The sequence below is a fragment of the Knufia obscura genome, assembly GCF_036327395.1.
Source record: "Knufia obscura strain CCFEE 5817 isolate CBS 148926 chromosome Unknown scaffold_5, whole genome shotgun sequence".
Classification (NCBI taxonomy): Eukaryota; Fungi; Ascomycota; class Eurotiomycetes; order Chaetothyriales; family Trichomeriaceae; genus Knufia; species Knufia obscura.
In genome coordinates, this window is record NW_027042691.1 from 82,916 (window position 1) to 100,551 (window position 17,636).

The 17,636-nt window shown below is 51.3% G+C and overlaps 8 protein-coding genes across 8 annotated transcripts; 2 read left to right on the top strand and 6 right to left on the bottom strand.

The window, feature by feature from the left end:
* Nucleotides 1-595: 595 nt before the first annotated feature.
* PMZ80_004827 (uncharacterized protein) lies at nt 596-2,233 on the bottom strand (the record flags this gene model as incomplete). The annotated part of the gene is made up of 1 exon (XM_064873250.1): nt 596-2,233. One exon carries the CDS (start codon nt 2,231-2,233, stop codon nt 596-598), a length of 1,638 nt encoding a protein of 545 aa, XP_064730354.1.
* A 936-nt stretch (nt 2,234-3,169) lies between these two features.
* PMZ80_004828 (uncharacterized protein) lies at nt 3,170-3,792 on the bottom strand (the record flags this gene model as incomplete). The annotated part of the gene is made up of 3 exons (XM_064873251.1): nt 3,170-3,329; nt 3,379-3,574; nt 3,621-3,792. 3 exons carry the CDS (start codon nt 3,790-3,792, stop codon nt 3,170-3,172), a joined length of 528 nt encoding a protein of 175 aa, XP_064730355.1.
* A 1,139-nt stretch (nt 3,793-4,931) lies between these two features.
* Nucleotides 4,932-5,498, bottom strand: RPS18 (ribosomal 40S subunit protein S18B; the record flags this gene model as incomplete). Its single annotated transcript, XM_064873252.1, has 3 exons — nt 4,932-5,229; nt 5,282-5,420; nt 5,468-5,498. The coding sequence occupies 3 exons, from the start codon at nt 5,496-5,498 to the stop codon at nt 4,932-4,934; spliced, it is 468 nt and encodes a 155-aa protein (XP_064730356.1).
* Nucleotides 5,499-6,217: 719 nt separating this feature from the next.
* ADH1 (alcohol dehydrogenase) lies at nt 6,218-7,341 on the bottom strand (the record flags this gene model as incomplete). The annotated part of the gene is made up of 2 exons (XM_064873253.1): nt 6,218-6,625; nt 6,676-7,341. The coding sequence occupies 2 exons, from the start codon at nt 7,339-7,341 to the stop codon at nt 6,218-6,220; spliced, it is 1,074 nt and encodes a 357-aa protein (XP_064730357.1).
* Nucleotides 7,342-9,564: 2,223 nt separating this feature from the next.
* PMZ80_004831 (uncharacterized protein) lies at nt 9,565-11,052 on the top strand (the record flags this gene model as incomplete). The annotated part of the gene is made up of 1 exon (XM_064873254.1): nt 9,565-11,052. The coding sequence occupies one exon, from the start codon at nt 9,565-9,567 to the stop codon at nt 11,050-11,052; it is 1,488 nt and encodes a 495-aa protein (XP_064730358.1).
* A 49-nt stretch (nt 11,053-11,101) lies between these two features.
* On the bottom strand, nt 11,102-13,011 carry PMZ80_004832 (uncharacterized protein; the record flags this gene model as incomplete). Its single annotated transcript, XM_064873255.1, has 3 exons — nt 11,102-11,369; nt 11,420-12,819; nt 12,871-13,011. 3 exons carry the CDS (start codon nt 13,009-13,011, stop codon nt 11,102-11,104), a joined length of 1,809 nt encoding a protein of 602 aa, XP_064730359.1.
* Nucleotides 13,012-13,747: 736 nt separating this feature from the next.
* PMZ80_004833 (uncharacterized protein) lies at nt 13,748-15,100 on the bottom strand (the record flags this gene model as incomplete). Its single annotated transcript, XM_064873256.1, has 1 exon — nt 13,748-15,100. One exon carries the CDS (start codon nt 15,098-15,100, stop codon nt 13,748-13,750), a length of 1,353 nt encoding a protein of 450 aa, XP_064730360.1.
* A 391-nt stretch (nt 15,101-15,491) lies between these two features.
* On the top strand, nt 15,492-16,961 carry PMZ80_004834 (uncharacterized protein; the record flags this gene model as incomplete). The annotated part of the gene is made up of 4 exons (XM_064873257.1): nt 15,492-15,739; nt 15,792-16,378; nt 16,425-16,745; nt 16,792-16,961. The coding sequence occupies 4 exons, from the start codon at nt 15,492-15,494 to the stop codon at nt 16,959-16,961; spliced, it is 1,326 nt and encodes a 441-aa protein (XP_064730361.1).
* Between the last annotated feature and the right edge of the window lie 675 nt (nt 16,962-17,636).

The following is a 17,636-nucleotide window of genomic DNA, read 5'->3' on the forward strand; positions in this document are numbered from 1 at the left end:
GCGGGTCATGAGCTGGATCACGAGCAGTTTCGAGGGCGCTTCGAACTGGAACCTCCACACCCTCATTGGTCTGTGACTTTGAGCGCTGGAAGCTGCATATAACCAATCAGATCGCATCTGCAGGCGCATCATCCATGCCAAGGATAGCTTCTACCCAGATCGATTGACTATTGACCAAACTGGTTACAAGAACTATTAGATCACGGCTGCATCCAGGTCGATCCTTGCTGTCGGTACCGTTGGCGTCGATAAAGGCGAATTTCTGCATGCCCCGATGCCAGGAAGCACAGCTAGATGCTCGCTCGAAGCATATGAGCACCCGACCGCAGCCGAGGCATTGCCGTAGCATAGCTCGACATGACCACACAAGCGTTGGCACTCAATCACAACAAGAAGAACAGGATGTACCATGTCATGCAACCTTGTAGACTTCAATGCAAGTACTCATGAGTGGAAGTTTTGCCAATAAGCACAAAGTGATATTGATACTTAGATCCATATACATATCCAAACCCTTCGTGGCGGCAAGCCACGATCATCACGACATGTGCCTTCGATCTATCCTAGTGTGGATGTGCGTATCCACAGAGTTCACTCAAAACCACTCCTTCATCAACCATCGGTTAAAGAACTCCAAGGAAGACTCAGGCTGGTCAAGCGGCACCATGTGGCCAGCAGCATGAATTCTCATGAAGGTGAAGTTACCATGGCTCTTGACTTCTCCAATCTTGCGACCACTCTTCTCACCATCGATGCGGAGATCCTTCATCTCTGCCTTAGCGAAGTCCTTGTGACCAGGCCAGTCAAGCGCCTCGGACCATGCCTGGTTTCCGAGCCAGTTGCAAATGAAGTCCGCATCACCAGCATAGATCAGAACTGGGATCTTCTCCAAGATGCCAGGAACCAGTCTGTGGAATGGCTTCATCCAGTCACCTTGGAACAAGAAGTTGCGGTTGATGTCGAAGTTGCAGGAATCGTAGCTGTCAACTTCGGCGCCTAGTGCCTTCATCACCGACTTGTCATTCAGATACTTGCTAATCCAGCCGAGCTCTGGGTAGCAGAGGTTGCTGCTGTCCTTGCACTTGCCCCGCACATCATACACGTTCTGACCGGTTCGCTGGTATGGTGCGAGCAGAGCGTTGTTGCAGTAGATGGCTGCTGGGACGCAAGACCAAACACTCTCGCTTTCGTAGCAACCCTGGATCAGGTTCTGGCATCGAGGGAGGGCGTTGTCCATTGATTGACAGGACTGCTCGTCGAGAACAGCTGGCCAACCACCATCACCACAAGCCATTGGTCGGTAAGATTCGTACTGTGTAAGGCCGTCAGTCAAGCCGTTGCCGATAAGCACGGACTTGAGGTTGATGTTGGTCTTCTTGTGTGACTGGATCTCGGAGGCAAAGACCGGAATATAGTGTCCAGCGTAGGACTCGCCAGCAATGTGGAAGTCTTGATGGGCGTATTCTGGGAACTGCTTGAAGAACAAGGTGAGCAGAGCATAGACGTCCTTGCTGGCTGCGACAGTGTTTGAGACACTTGAGCCTGAGTAGGAGTATCCAACGTTGACAGGCTGGTCGAGGAAAATAACGCTTGCGTTTCGGTTCCACGAGTAGGGATTGAAGACCAGGTTCAGGTCCTCATCGATTCTCGAGGGACCGAGCTCAAGGAAGAGACCGGTCAAGGAAGAGCAGCCTGGACCACCGTTCAGCCACAGGACGACTGGGTCGTTCTTTGGGTCGTTTCTGGACTCGAAGAACCAATAAAACAAGTGCTTGTCATCCTCGTTATCATCCAAGTATCCTGAATATTGCTTGACGTTCGGGTCAACATTTAGCTTGCTTGGATCGACCGCCTTGACACGCAGGTCGTATGTGTCAAGCTTGCCATCAATTTCGCGCTCTTTCTCGCCATTAGCACCTTCAACCCAGACGCTTTGGACGTCAGCACCTCGGACTATGTGATCCCATTCGTGGTCAGGCTTCCTGTTGTGCTTCTTCGGAAGAGAGAAGTAGCTGGCTGCGGCCATGTCCTCAGGATAAAGCATCGAGACTTCGTCCCAGACAGCTGCAGCCTCTGCAGTCAGGCCCTTGAGGGCATTTTTCATGTTATGGAACTGCTTGTCGAGGGCATTCTTCGCGTTCGCTGGGAAGGACTTGGGCAGCTGCAGTGGTTGCTGGTCGATGACGCTGGCAGTGGCAGCGCCGGCCAGCAGGGCCGTTGATAGTACTCTCATCCTGTTCAGCTTGATATGAAGATGACAGATGAGAAGGACAAGATAAAATGGGAAGAAGACAATCCGAAAGATAATGGACTGTCAAGATGGCAACAACAGTTGAGCTGAGAGATGAGGACCCGAAGCGAGCAGATGACGCTGATCACGCAGTTATCAGTGATGCCTGCCGCTTATCGGTGTTGCTCAATCAACCGCTGATGTGGCTGGTTGGCCGCTCCAAGCCTCATCACTTGACACCTGCTAGAGCAGATGTGATTGGTGTGAAATAGTCCGGTAGCCACATCTCACGCAAGGTACCATCTGATCTATGCTGCCATGTCCAAGTCTTAAGGTAGTGTCACACGACGCATTATATCAGAGAAAACATCGTGCATGGCTAGAGTGAAGGAAGTAAAGCTCTAGGCAGTTTTCCAGTGCTGAGAGGCTATAATCGAGGATAGCCAGGATTGAGACAACTTACAAGCAATAAAATGAGGATCTTATCAATGCCGGGTAGTGCGTACATACTGACCAAGATGAGATCCTCGAGCTGAACACTAAAACCTGTCGTTGAGGTGGCCCTCCTGAAATTCGAAGAGGTCCCTTCATCAGGGCAGGGTAGTGGTCACTATGGTTCTAGTTCGGCAGAGGAATTGGGTTAGGTTTGCTGCCGAACTGAGACGACGAAATATACCACACAGGTTAGGAGTAACTCAGCACAAGGGTGGCACGCACAAGAATAGGGGCACTTCCTTTCACAGGAAGAGATACTTGCTCTTCAAGCATCCCTCCGTATTATACTTAGTTTCATGTATACACACTTGAGCTCTTCACAACTATTTCCAGCCATTGTTCTCTCCTTGGAACTTCTACTACCTCTGATAACACAGCGCAGCCAAGTAGTATGATCGTGTACATTTCTCCTCCGTCTCTTCTCGCGTCATTTGCGGTTTGTCTTTAGGCCACGGACAGGAACACCGGCGCCTTAATCGTTGTGTTGACCCGCTGCTCGCATGTGGCATTCTTAGTGTCACATTCGTAGTTCGGCGTGCCAGGGTAAGTCAGGTTGACGGCGGCATATTTGGTGAGGTAGCAATATTGAGGACATTCGCCGACCCTACATCTCGAGTCAGTATTGCACTATTGCATCTGGGTTTCCCACTGACGTTGAATCAATCACCGTACGAGCGAATTGAAGCTGGAAATTCTTCACCCCTTTGAACGTGTTCTCGGGAAACCAGGCTCTGGTGGTGACATTATCGCATTGATATTGTGTCGTGTCAGGAGGAGCAGTACCGGCTTCCCATTCGATCTGACAGTGGACTGGTTTCTCGTCTGGGTAGTCCTCATCGATCACGAGTACTGTATTTCATTAGAGCTTCTTTGAGAAGTGGAATGTTTTAGGTACCGTTGAGTGTGCTATTATAGCTTGAGGTCACATCTGACTGGATTGGGTTTGAGATGAAGAGGTTTGCGATAGCAAGGTCATTCTTGAAACCTTGCGCTAAGGTAGGTGCAGTCTGCACGAAGTGGAAGCCACTTGCAAGCACAACTGCTGCAAAGGCCTTGACCAAGAGCATCGTATTGCGGTGAGCTGTAAAGGTAGTCTGAAGACGGTGTGTTGATTTTGGATGGCTGTTGTGTGAGTGCGAGCCACTGGAGCTTAGTCTGACGGTGAAGGTACTGGGGCACGCCCGGTGTACTTTTAAGTTCAGTTCCGCAGGTTCACTCCTCAATGCAACATCAGGATGCAGCAGGCAGTTCCTTCCAGTGTAGCAGCGGTAAGCAGGATACAACCAACAATGTTCCTACCAGTGCCAGATACATCTGTGTTGTATCCGTGGAAAGTCGTCATCTTTGTCCACTTTTCAAAGATTCCTGGCAAAGTATTGGATCTGGCAAGGGCGAATGACGGAGTCGGAAGGAATGCTCTTCCAATAGTCATGGCAACTATGCTAGAGGAAGGTGGTCACTGCTCGTGCGGATAGACATGCGTCTCGGGCAAGTGCATATGGTCTTGGCGGCAGCGTGCTATCATATCCAAGAATGAAAGAATCAGTAGAAGCTTGCATAATTTTTGTACCACCTTAGGCGAAACAATTGGTGCGAACGAGATTAGCGATCCACGATAATGGGCAGCAGGCATAAGCTTGAATGCTGAAGCAAGTTCCTGGCTGAGACAGGTATGTACTTGTCCAGTGGCCTACCTCCTTATTGAGGTTGCAGCACAAACGACATAGTAATGCCAGCTTCTTCTTCTTCCGGTGCCGCCCTTCCATTTCCCTTCTGTACGACATCCTTGCGGTCCTCGTTCGCAGTCGCGTGGCGGTAATAGGCCACATTGCGAAACCTGCTTTTGCAAGTAGGAGGTAGAGGTGGCAAAAGTGAACTTGAATGTTCAGAGGTATAGGTATCTGTCAGTGTCAATCAATGTCAACCGCATGGCATCCAACGCGGGGCACCAAAGCCACCACGCGAGCTGTGAATGAGTAATGAACTTCCATATGTAATGGAATGGTTTGATTTCTGGTTCTTGAACTCATATGTGCCAGTGACCAGCAATCATCACCCCGAGGGCGTACCCTCTGACTCTGGCCGCTCATAAGCTCCATATCGTAGGTGCACGAGCGACGAGATATACTGCATCAATACCCACTGCACGTTCTTTGCTGGAAACATCCACCTCAAAATCTGGCCCCTCATGCTCATCACGAATCATTTATCCCTTCTTCTTGCTGACACCAACAGTCCTTCCTCTTCGACCGGTGGTCTTGGAGTGCTGACCTCTGACTCGGAGACCCCAGTAGTGTCGGAGACCACGGTGGGCTCGGATCTTCTTCAGTCGTTCCAAATCCTCACGAAGCTTGCTCTCCATGCTGTTTGCCAGAACCTGAGAATCCTTGCCATCGACGATATCGCGCTGTCTGTTGAGGAACCATGTCGGAATCTTGTATTGTGTAGGGCTTTGGATGATTGTGACAATTCGCTCGAGTTCTTCGGATGTAATCTCACCGGCTCTGCTCGAAAATCAATACTTTGCTCTTCCAACAGTTTTCCTTGCCAACATACCGCTTGTTCAAGTCGACATCGGCCTTCTTGCAAACCAGGTTGGAGTATCTTCGACCGACACCCTTGATTTTCGTCAAGGCGTACATAATCTTCTGCTTGCCATCGACGTTGGTATTGAGGAGACGCAGGATGAACTGGACTGCGCAGGTTAGTACTGGTTGTCGCATGAATTGTCGCATTGCTCACAGTTCGACTTCTCTCCACTGACGAGAGACATGATGGGCGATGGTCCTCGTGAAACTGGTTGTCGACAATGATCTGTCGTAGATGCGATCGTGAGAATCTGTAAGTTAGTGCGGGTGCGATATTGTGGCTGGCAACTTTGCCGAGCTTGGCGTCGGATAAGGCTAGCTGCAGCGCTGGAAGGTTAACGCATCACCGTACCAAGGTAGCGCTCTTCGCACTCATACTCACCCGTACAAGCGCCCATCCTGATTCTCCAGACGCGTTTGGAAGCAAGTGATCGATCGAATCAATAGCGCATGTTATTGGGATCTTGGCGATACATTTAGTATTGAGGACAGTGAGACCCCTGCCACGCCTGCTTCTCCTGTGAACGCAAGCGCGATATACATCTTATTATTCAAGTTGAGCTTCGGTTCGTGCCACACCTTCCCAGCGCGCCACCTCCGCAGGAGGCCGTTCACGTCTTCTATTTCGAATCACTCGATTGGTACCACTGGCTCGAGCCCAATTTCATGCCTTCACAGGTTCCAGGACTTTCATGTACAAACACGTGGCACAGAGCATATACCAGAGCTACAGATGTCCTACATATGCCAGTGTCTCCAAAGTTAGTAAGGACGGTCCCGCTGTCACTAACTGAGTAGCTTTCGTGGACAAGATCTATGAATCAGCAATGGAAGGTCAAGTATATATGAACATTTGAAGATTTCTCAATTCTGCTATCTAACTATGGGTATCAGGGTTAATTTTTTATTCAGCGTCTGGCATCTTGACGACGTATCGTCCAGCGATCTGTCCCTTGTGCATCATGTCGTACACCATTGGCAACTCCTTCAAGTCGACTGTCTTGAAAGGAGCATGGATCAAGCCACGTGCAAAGAAGTCAAGAGCTTCCTGGGAGTCCTGTCGGTTTCCGACGTATGAAGCCTGGATTCTGACCATCTTGAGCACAGACTCGAAGACTGGTGCTCGAATATAGGCATTAGCTGGTAGACCGATGACGATGACGGTACCTCTTGGTCGGACGTATTCGGCTGCCTGCTGGAAAGGCTTCTCGTTGACAGCGACGAGGAGGACGGCGTGTGGGCCGAGACCATCCTTGGTAGCAGCTCGGACATCCTTGGTGATGTCGCTGGACTTTGCGAAGTCAATGAAAGCCTGCGTTTCTGGTTAGCAAGGTCCTCCACCTGACGAAATTTGCGACTTACAGAGGCACCCATCTTCTCGGACATGGCCTTCTTCTCATCACCAGAGTCGATGGCAATGACGTTCAGACCCATGGCCTTTGCATATTGCTGAGCCAATGAACCAAGACCACCACCAGCACCAACAATGGCGACTGTCTGGCCGGGTCTGGCACCCGACTCCTTCAAACCCTTGTACACGGTGATACCGGCGCAAAGAACGGGAGCGACCTCATCTAGAGGAACACCCTCTGGGATATGTGCGACGTGCTTGGCGCTGGCAATACAATATTGCTGGAAGGATCCATCGACAGTGTAGCCAGACAGTTTTGGGGTAAGGCAAAGAGGCTCATCTGCTTGCTGGCAGAATGTGCAGGAAAGGCAGGAGTCGTTGAGCCACTTGACACCGACGGCCTCGCCGATCTTGACGTCCGCATCTGTGACACCCTCGCCTCGAGCAACGACGATACCGGCACCCTCGTGACCACCAACGAGTGGTAGTTTGGTTGGGATGGGCCAGTCACCGTTGACGGCGTGGAGATCAGTGTGGCAGACGCCGGAGTACTTGATGTTGACCAAGCATTCACCTGGGCCTGGCTTTGCAACTGGAATCTTCTTGTATTCGACTGGGCCACCAACTTTCTCGATGACCTGAGCCCATTGCTCTGTTGGGATGTTTGGGGAGGACATTGTGATATGGATGTTCGTTCTTGAAGGTCTTTGAAAGGTATGAAGTACTTTGTGAAGTGATTGCTGATGGTCTGAATTGTGAATGTTTGACCACGCAGCTCGATATATGTACTCATCTTGTTCCGCGATCCATCTTTGTCTCCATGCGGGATGAAAGGAGTTCCCCTCAACTTCTCGTCTTGTATGGAGTGGTGTGATCCGCCAACAGGTTCATCGTCCACCCGGCATCTTGGGCACTAGTCCTTTCTGGACACTCGATACCTCCGGTCGTGGCCAAAAAGGGTACAGGAAGATGGTTGCGAGCCGTTCGAGCCAATGTCTGAAAAGTACTACCAATGGATCTGCGGAACACTCCCGGACAAAGTGAATATTCTGCTCATGCGATCTTAGCAACATGTTATTTCCTAGGGTTCGGAGTCATGCCTGGAACATGAGTGGTTGACGGGCTACATTTCGGAGGGGCAATCATGCAAGCACCTTCACGGACAGGAGGGACAGATCGTTCGCCTTTACCCAGAACAGGGCCAAGGATTGTTTGCGAACCGTCTGTCCACCAGCAGGCTGCGGTGCCTCCTGACCGAGCTCGAATCGCTGCCTTTTGAAGCAGTAGTGTGGTCTTCCATCTACAATCACGTTTCAGATAAGGGCGCAGCTTCTACAACCTCGAGCGAAAGGTAAACAACGATGTATCCGAGGGGTACGGACGCGGGGATCTGACACCGGGCTCACCGAAATGGATCGTGCTTGTGGCACAAACCTCGGATTTCGTCGCTTTAAATGTGGTGCCATACTGTTTGTGATTGGCCTGGTCGAACGGATGGCTCTCAGATCAAAGCTCGATGCAACCCTGGGGTAGTGGAGCGATCAAGCCAAGGTTGAATTTGGTATGGTCATGGGAGCGGGTAAGCTAATCATGCATGAACAGGGGTCTCGAAGCTCAAATTGCATCACGAGGGTTCACCCCTCACCACTCCAAACGCGTTATCCAAACAAACAAACTTCACGAATTCAATAATTTCTCAACAACTGGAGAGTACAGACTCAACGCAGCGTGTGGCTACATCGCTAATCTGAAGCCACCATCGCTTAAGCAAGGGACAACGAAGGCCTGGAGCATCAAAGCCTAGATCGTCGCCATGACTCGTATCGTCTACGCGCGGAAACATCACAATATGTATTGGGGCGAGCAGCGCAACTCAACAAGACAATGTTAAGCTGATCTAGACGCGTGTTTGGAATTTGATCAAGGCTCACCACTTGCTGCTGTATGCCACGATCTCCAGATTCAAGCTCGTTGATAATGGCCCCCAAGAGAGCGATGCAACGACAAAGTGAGAAACTGGAAATTGGCTGACGACAAACACAGAGTCCAAAGCTTTGAATACACAGGGTCGCACACCAATAGTAGTGAGGCATTGGCTATTTCATTCTTCTGACATACTCAAGTCTTCGTCGACGAGGTGCTGCGAGAGTCCTCGTCCTGCCTAAGCCCAGATCCATTAGGAAACCACTACTAATAGTATTCTGCTCTGAAACAGTACAAAAGCAATAGGACTTCAACCCCAACAGTACCCGAGATCTTGCGAAACGGCACGAGGCTACACATCTACGTTTCCACAGCTTCCTAATGAGCGAAATCTAGGGAAATCGGCTGTCACAGGCTATTGTCTTCTTCTTCCTCAGGCGGAATTATGCCCACTACTTGAGTACGACCCAAATCTTTACTGTCGCGATGCAACAGTCATGGGCATGGAAGCAAGTCTATCAGATTCAAGCGCAACTCAACCCGTTGGACTTCTCAGCTTGCAAAGCAGTCAATGAGTTCAAATATATCGTCGGCTAGAGGGCTGCGTCGCAGCGTCGCCTTCTAGCAGGAAAGAGCCTATTGTGCTCGATCTCCACCCCGAGTATTACATCAAACACGAAATATCTTGTTTATGTACCTGAGGTTGTCCCGAGCTCAAATTGATGTGAGGCAGTGATCTGCCGAGAGCTTGCCCAGGGTTGGATTTCGTTAGGCGTGTCTTGCCGCATCAGCCCCACTCGAGCTGCCCGCACCCGAAGATCTGCGCCCATAAGCCGTGAAGTACCAGAGTATGATGTTCAACTGACCTTGAAGACTACTTGTGTACAAGGATTTGGACACGATTCAGGATTGTATCTACATTGTACTCGGCACAATTAATTCAGATCTCCCTATCCGCGATCCCAGCATACAGTAACATGGCGGCAACGAACGGTGCCACCAACGGCAAAGCCCACGCGGCCTTCGACTCCTCCTCTACCGTCCCTCTTTTCCTCGACGGCAAACAAGTGACCACAAGCTCAACATTCGATGTGACCTCTCCGCTCGACAACAAGACTTGCTGGAAGTGCTCCTCAGCAACCGAAGAAGACGTCCAGAAAGCGATAGCCTCCTCCGAAAAAGCCTTCAAGACATGGAGCAAGACGAAGCCCTCTACAAGACGAGACATCTTCATCAAGGCTGCACAGCTACTGAAGCAGAAAGAGGAGGAATGTATGTTATACAGCAGCACTGAGACTGGCGCAGCTGAGTCAATGTTCAGATTTGAACTCAATTTAGCATATGAGGGGTGCCTGACGCTTGGTGGGTTGATCCAGTCTGTTCAGGGCTCTGTGCCGACTCTGGGAGAGGAAGGGTCCTCCGCGATGATGTTGAGAGAGCCGTATGGTGTTTGCCTGGGTATTGCACCTTGGAACGCCCCACATGTTTTGGGCATGCGGTCGTGTCTTGCTCCGATCGCTATGGGAAACACTGTGATCTTGAAGGGTCCGGAGGCGTCGCCAGCTACATACTGGAACTTCGTGAACATCCTACACGAAGCTGGACTGCCACCAGGAGTCTTGAACACGATCTATCACAGACCAGAGGACGCAGTACAGGTGACGAATGCTTTGATCACGAGCCCTGCCATCAAAAAAGTCAACTTTACCGGTTCGACCAACGTTGGTGCCATCATCGCTAGTCTCTGCGGCAAAAATCTCAAGCCATGTCTCATGGAGCTAGGCGGCAAAGCACCCTCAATCGTCTGTGCAGATGCGGACCTAGACAATGCAGCTCTGCAGTGTGCCCTAGGTGCTTTCCTGCATGCAGGCCAGATCTGCATGGCAACCGAGAGAATCATCGTTGAGTCGACTGTCGCCGAGGAATTCAAGAAGAAGCTATCTGGCACAATGGACCAGGTGTTCTCCAAGGATCAACCTGCCCCGGTACTTGTCAATGCACCGCCTGTCAAGAAGAACAAGGAACTGCTCAAGGATGCTTTGTCGAAAGGTGCAAGGGCCGTCTACGGAGACGTCGATGCGGAGGAATCCTCTAATACGAGGATGAGGCCTGTTGTGATCGAGAATATCAACAAGGAGATGGCGATATACCACACTGAAAGTTTTGGCCCGACGGTATCGCTGTATGTGATACCGAGTGATGAGTCGTTCGAGGAGAAGGCACTTGAGCTGGCGAACGATACAGACTATGGTTTGGCCAGTGCTGTCTTTACAGAGGACTTGAGGAAGGGTCTGAGGTTGGCGAAGGGTATCGAAACTGGTGCCGTACATATCAACAGCATGAGCGTGCACGACGAAGCAGGTCTGCCGCACGGCGGCGCGAAGAAGAGCGGCTTCGGGAGGTTCAACATGCAAGAAGGATTGAATGAATGGGTGCGCTCGAAGATCGTGACGTGGAAAGACTGAATTTACATATCAGACGCCTGAAAAAGGCATTTCAGAAGTATTTCGTAGCTCAGAACAGATCCGTGACAGCACCATGGCTGGCATCACTGACTTGATGCGCGTACTTTGCCATAACTCCACGAGTGACGACCATCCTCGGCGGCGTCCATTTTGCTCTTCTTGCTTCGAGCTCTTCGTCGCTCACATTCATGCTCAATGAGTTGGTCGCGGCATCAATTGTGACTTCGTCCCCGTCCTGGACCAGTGCGATCGGCCCACCGACAGCGGCTTCAGGCGTGATGTGACCGACGATAAAGCCGTGAGATGCGCCGGAATATCTAGATTTGTGTCAGCTGGTTCAGATAGCATAGGGTACAGGAAATCTTACCGCCCGTCTGTAATAAGCGCGAGATTCTTTAGTCCAGCACCCATAATCGCAGCGGACGCCTTGAGCTGTTCAGGCATCCCTGGTCCCCCTTTCGGTCCCTCGTACCTCACGATAACCACTAGATTCGGTGAGTTCGGTATTTCACCCCTGTTGAGCGCTTCATTCAATAATCGCTCTTTGTCAAAGCACAACGCTTTCCCAGTGAACTTGAGACCTTCCTTCCCCGTGATTTTCGCTACTGCGCCAGCGGGAGCCAAATTACCGCGTAATATCTGGATGTGACCAGATGACTTAATCGGCGACTTCAAATCCTTAATAATAAGCTGATCCTGCGGTAACGACGGGAAATTCGCAACGTTCTCAGCCAGCGTCTTGCCCGTCACCGTGGGGATATCGCCGTCGAGTAGGCCCGCGGCGATGAGGAGCTTGTGAACAGCTGGGATGCCGCCGATCTCAAAGAGGTCAGCCATTAGATACGTACCCGATGGTGCCATGTCGGCGATAAAGGGGATCTTGTTCGATACTCTTTGGAAATCGTCGAGCGTTAGCTCAACGCGGGCGGTAATCGCCATTGCGAGGTAATGGAGCACTGCGTTAGTGCTGCCACCCAGAGCCATCGTCATCACGAGTGCGTTCTCGAAGGACCGTTTCGTGATCAATTTGTCGGGCGTAATGTCGTTTTCCATACAAATTTTGATTGCCTCTGCGGCCTTGACGCATTCTCGGAGTTTGGCGGGTGATGAGGCGGTGTTTGAGCTTGAGCCGGGGAGTGCGAGACCCATGGATTCGATGGCGGTCGCCATTGTGTTGGCTGTGTACATGCCTCCGCATGCACCCTGACTCGGACATGCGTGCTTCTCGATGTCCTCGATGATCTCGTCTTTTGTGGCTGACTGGTCGCCGCCATCGGCTGGCTGCTTGAGCGTGTTATATGAGTATGCACCGAACGCTTCGTAGCAGGTAGCAATGTTGATTGGTTTGCGCATGAGCTTCGAGTACCCCTTGTCTATTGAGCCGCCGTATATCATCAATGATGGGCGGTTGTGTCTTGACATGCCCATGATCACACCGGGCATGTTCTTGTCGCATCCGGGTATCGTGATACATGCGTCGTGCGCCTGAGCACACGTTACCGTCTCCACGGAATCTGCTATGATCTCTCGCGACTGTAGTGAGAAGCGCATGCGATCTGAACCCATGGAGATGCCATCGGAGACGCCGATCGTGTTGTACTGCCAGCCCATCATGTCTTGGTTTTGTACGGCTTTCTTCACTTCTTTTCCTAGGTCTAGCAGGTGCATGTTGCAGGGGTTGCCTTCCCAGTAGACTGAGCATATCCCTATGTGAGGCTTCGTTTGCATGGACTCGCTGTCTGGTACGCCGGCTGCGTAGAGCATTGCCTGTTCCTGTTAGCATCTTTGCGGCTTGGTCATGGACAGGATTGCTCGTACCTTTGCGCCGGGAAAGTCATGGTGGTTGGTTAGATCCGTCGAGTACTTGTTCAGTATGGGCTTGCCATCTGGTCCTTTTTTGTCTGACTTTGGGAACTCGAGGTATCGCGGCTCTTGGAAGCCTCCTCTCTTCGTGTCCATGGTTGAGATTTGGCGTGCGTCGTCCTCCCAGCTGAGGCGTCCCCAACTGCAAACTTCTCACTCTACTCACCAGGATGATTCTTTGAGCCCTGACGTGTGCAGTCACCTTCAGACAGACGTTTTCCGATGGACTCGATGCTCGCAGGACTGTTTCCAAGATGACAACGCGTAGCGTTCGCCATCTCGCAGTCCATAGCGAGCTTCATACTGCTCTACTTGTAGTGTTATGCACCCCACGTTGTGACTCCAAAACACGCTGAAGGTTTGTCGCATCGGCATCCTCGGTCTAGAAAGTTGTATGGAGCACCGGTGTCTGTTCCGAGTCAGCTCATTTCGGCGCGTGCGTGATTGGCCGACTCTGGCCTGGTAGCTGGTGGTAGGGCTCTACGATGAGTAGTATTGCATTAGATCTGCTTCATAGTCGTAAGTACAGACCGGAACATGTAAGAGCGAGACTGCATCCTAGATCTGTAGAAAGAAGCGAAAGACTTCAAGAAGGCTAAAGTGGATTATGATAGCTGGTTCTAGGAACCCTCCTACATCCGCTTATTCTGCTGAAAAGCTCTGGAATATTCATCATATGGGGCTGTTATAAGATGATATTTTGGGACTACTCATACTCATCGTGCAGACACGAAGGTAGTAAGTACTCGACGATGCACGATCTTGTGCTACAACCATTCTCTGAGACTGACTCCTCATCAACCTTCTCTCAGCGAAACACCTACCGATGCTTTCATAACTTTGGCGTGTCCGTCAGATTATCATACCCATCCTCCGTAATCAGCACATCATCCTCAATCCTCACACCGCCCACATCCCAATACCTCTCCAGCACCTCCTTATTGATATACTTACTCATCTTCGGATTCTCCAGCACCGGCTCAATGATGAACCTGCAGAAGTAGACGCCAGGCTCAACAGTAATCACCGCACCAGCCGGCACCTTCCCTCTCACCCTCAAGTACTTGAACATACTATCCTCGTCCGCGTAATTCGCGTGACCACCCGTATCATGCGTGTCCATGCCGAGATAATGGCCCAAACCATGAGGGTAGAATGCCACCGACACACGGCTATCGAAGAGTTCCTTTTCATCACCGACGAGGATGCCAGCTTTGACTAGCCCCTTGATTGCGATCCTATGTGTTTCAGCGTGGACGTCTTCCCACTGCACATTAGCATGGAGCATCCCAAACGCAACCTCCTGCATTTCCTTCACAATGTCATATGTTGTCTGCGACTCAGACGTGAACGTCCCGCTCAGCGGAAATGTCCGTGTAATATCAGCGCAGTAACAGTCGTACTCGGCGCCCGCATCCATCAGGACATTCAGCCTATCCCTCAGCGGCTGGTCATTCCGCACATAATGGAGCGTCGCACAGGACGTCCCCGTCGCACAAATAGAGTGGTATGCCTGTTCGTGTGCACCGTTACTTATGCACGTGCCGATGAAGGCGCCGTATAACTGCTCCTCATTCGTCGCATGCCGCGCTACCTTCTGCGCCTCGATGTGTGCGAGCGTGGATATCTGGTTTGCTTTCCTGATCAGTGCGACCTCGTAGCTGTCTTTTATCACGCGGCATTCGTCAATTGCGGTGCGCAGGCTGTCGAGGTTTGTGGATTTGAATGGGAGGAGAGAGATGTGTTCGGAGACTTGTTCTGGTATCGCGTATACGGTTGTTGATTGCGATGGGCCATATGCGGCGAGCGCGGCGTCGACTTCGTTTGTGTACTTCACTTCGTCGACGTTGTACTTTTGTAGGGCTTCCTCGCGCGACTCTGGCAGGCCGGACCAGATGACTTCGTCGGGGTCTATGGGGGGTATGAAGAGGGTGAGTTTGTCGAGGGGGATACTGTAGATTAGGTATGCGTCGGGAAGTTTGCAGCCGGATAGGTAGAAGAAGTAGCGGCGTTGGCGGAACTGTATTGCTTGGTCGTCGTCTTCGACCATTTGGGTTTTTTGGGCTTCGAGGTAGAGGATGCCATCGCGGGGTTTGCCTTGGTCTGTGAGGAATTTGGCGACACGGCGGCAGTGCGCCTTGGCTGGGTACTTCTCTTTTAGGGTGGCGTCCATCATGTGTGACATTGTGTGCTGGTGATAAGTGAAGCTTTGGACGATGCTATCGTGAGTACAGAAGCCTCTGCGATACGTGACAACAAGTCCGATTATCCGCGGTACGCGCTCCTCCGTGCCGCATGGCGGGCTTGATCGACAGCGGGGTCCCGGGCATTACTGAGTGCCGGAGATCAGCCGCGCATGATTCCTAGATTCGGCCTAGTCTTCGGCGGGAATGTCATAGTTAGGTAGGTGTTTTGGCCCTGATTGTCCATGGATATATAGCGACGGGGGAAGGTGGGAGGATTTATGGACGGTCAAGTACTTATGAACAGCTCGATGACTTTCTGACAACGAGTTTGTCATTGGCCATTCCGTGCTAGGCAAATGTCAGTGTTCGGGAAACCTAGCATCCAACACCATGTCTTCGAGAAATCCACGAACAGAGGGCACAGCCATCGAGTTGGGATCAAGCGTCCAAGCCGACCGTGATGTCCAGTCTGAGGATATATCTGCCGAAGGACAGCCTCACTCTCGTGAAACCCTCTTCAAGCTGGCCAGCGCTGGACTTTCCTTCCTATGTGCGGGCCTCAACGATGGCTCGCTCGGTGCTCTCATTCCGTACATCCTTCGGTCATACAATATCAATACTGATCTGGTCTCCGTTGTGTAAGCTAGCATGCCCTGCTGTTATCGACTTGTGCTGATACCCACACTTCAGCTACGGCACAACATTCGCAGGATGGCTTGTAACGGCTCTCATCAACACCCACATCTGCCAGTACCTCGACTTGGGCGTCTTGCTAGCTCTTGGAGCGGCATTGCAGCTCCTCGCTCAGGTTCTTCGATGTTGGCTGCCTCCTTTCCCACTTTTCGCCGTAACCTTCTTCATCCAGAGCTTGGGCATGGCTCTGCAAGACACACATGCGAACAATTGGGTGACTTCAATGAAGGTGGCGCATAGGTGGCTGGGCTTCATTCATGCCATGTACGCGCTCGGCTTGTGGATTGGTCCTTTCATTGCAACCCCAATTGCTTCGGCTGGCGAACCTTCGAAATGGTACCTCTACTATACCTGTCTTGTCGGACTCGGGGCAATCAACCTAACATTGGTGTTGATAGCGTTCAAGGACTCCATCAGACTGAAGCAGCCTTCTGTTTCCGTGGTGGAATCCGCGCGAGGCGAAACGGTTGGACCGCAGAAACCGTCTGCTTTGGCTGAGATCCGGAATACTCTTCGTCTGCCTGCAGTCTGGCTTCTGAGTCTGTATTTCTTCTTCTTCTTAGGTGCTCTCATCACTGCTTCAGGTACATCAGTAGAAGTAATCACGGGTATACGCTAACAACTTCGCAGGCTGGGTCGTCGAATACCTCGTCACCGTACGTAACGGTGAGCTATCGAAAATGGGCTATGTGCAGACGGGGTTCGCGGGCGGCATGTTCCTAGGACGAGTCCTGCTCGCCGAGCCAACAAAGCGGCTTGGGGAGCGACGGATGATCTTCGTCTACGCTGTACTCTGCCTTGTATTAGAGCTGGTCTTCTGGCTCGTGCCCAACATCATTGCAGGAGCAGTCGCTATCAGTATTCTTGGTTTCTTCTCGGGACCTTTCTTTGCGACAGGCGTCTCGATCGGAAGTCAGATATTTCCTGCTAGCATCAGATCAAACGCTCTTGGTAAGTGTCCCTACTGCCCCTATTCCACTTGCTCATTGCTTCCTAGCATTCGTCTTCATGTTGGGCCAGATTGGAGCAGCGGTATTCCCTGCGATCACGGGCCTTATAGCGTCTAGAGAGGGTGTCAAAGTATTGCAGCCGATATTGGTCGGATTGTGCTCTGCTACGGGCATTGTCTGGCTCCTTGTGCCAAAGCCGAACCTTCACCGCGATTGAATCACGAAAATTCCCTTCAAAAGGAAAAGGAGCAGGGCCCAGGGGTACAGGGAAACCAGTACTTTGAATCTGCAGGCTGGGTGGGGACCCAGTCCATCTGACAGTTCAGTGGAGGTTTGACACCGCCCATTGGACGTGTTGGACTAGCTACGGACCTGTCTATTGCAACAGCGTGCATGATGAGCGACGACGACCTTTCACAGTTGTATGTGTCTTCGTTGCAAGCTATGAAGCCTGCCGAGTAGTTCCTGCCTGAACCAATTTTGGCTTTGAGCTTATCGGTACTTATCGGCGCCTAAGCCGCATTCGTGTTGATGCCTAGATCAACGCAGCATGGCTACCTCCATGCTATGGCGACATTCGAGAGTCTTGTCTTCCTCGAGTTCAGAATTGCCATCACTCTGATTTACAGCAGTAGTCGATCGTACCTGATCAAATGCAAAGCTACTACATCGAGTGATTATGATGCTCACACTGAACGGATTCATAGTCCATGACATCAGCAGCGTTTGATTCGACTCCAAATCTCCATTATTCACCTGATTCGGTTCCTTCCTCTGGAGTGAACTTCGCTTGAGAAGAACGAATGATTCCATTATGATGCAAGTGGTTATTTGATCCATTGCTCTGACCCCTCTACATAGGCTCAAAATCATTACTTCATAGCACAGCAGG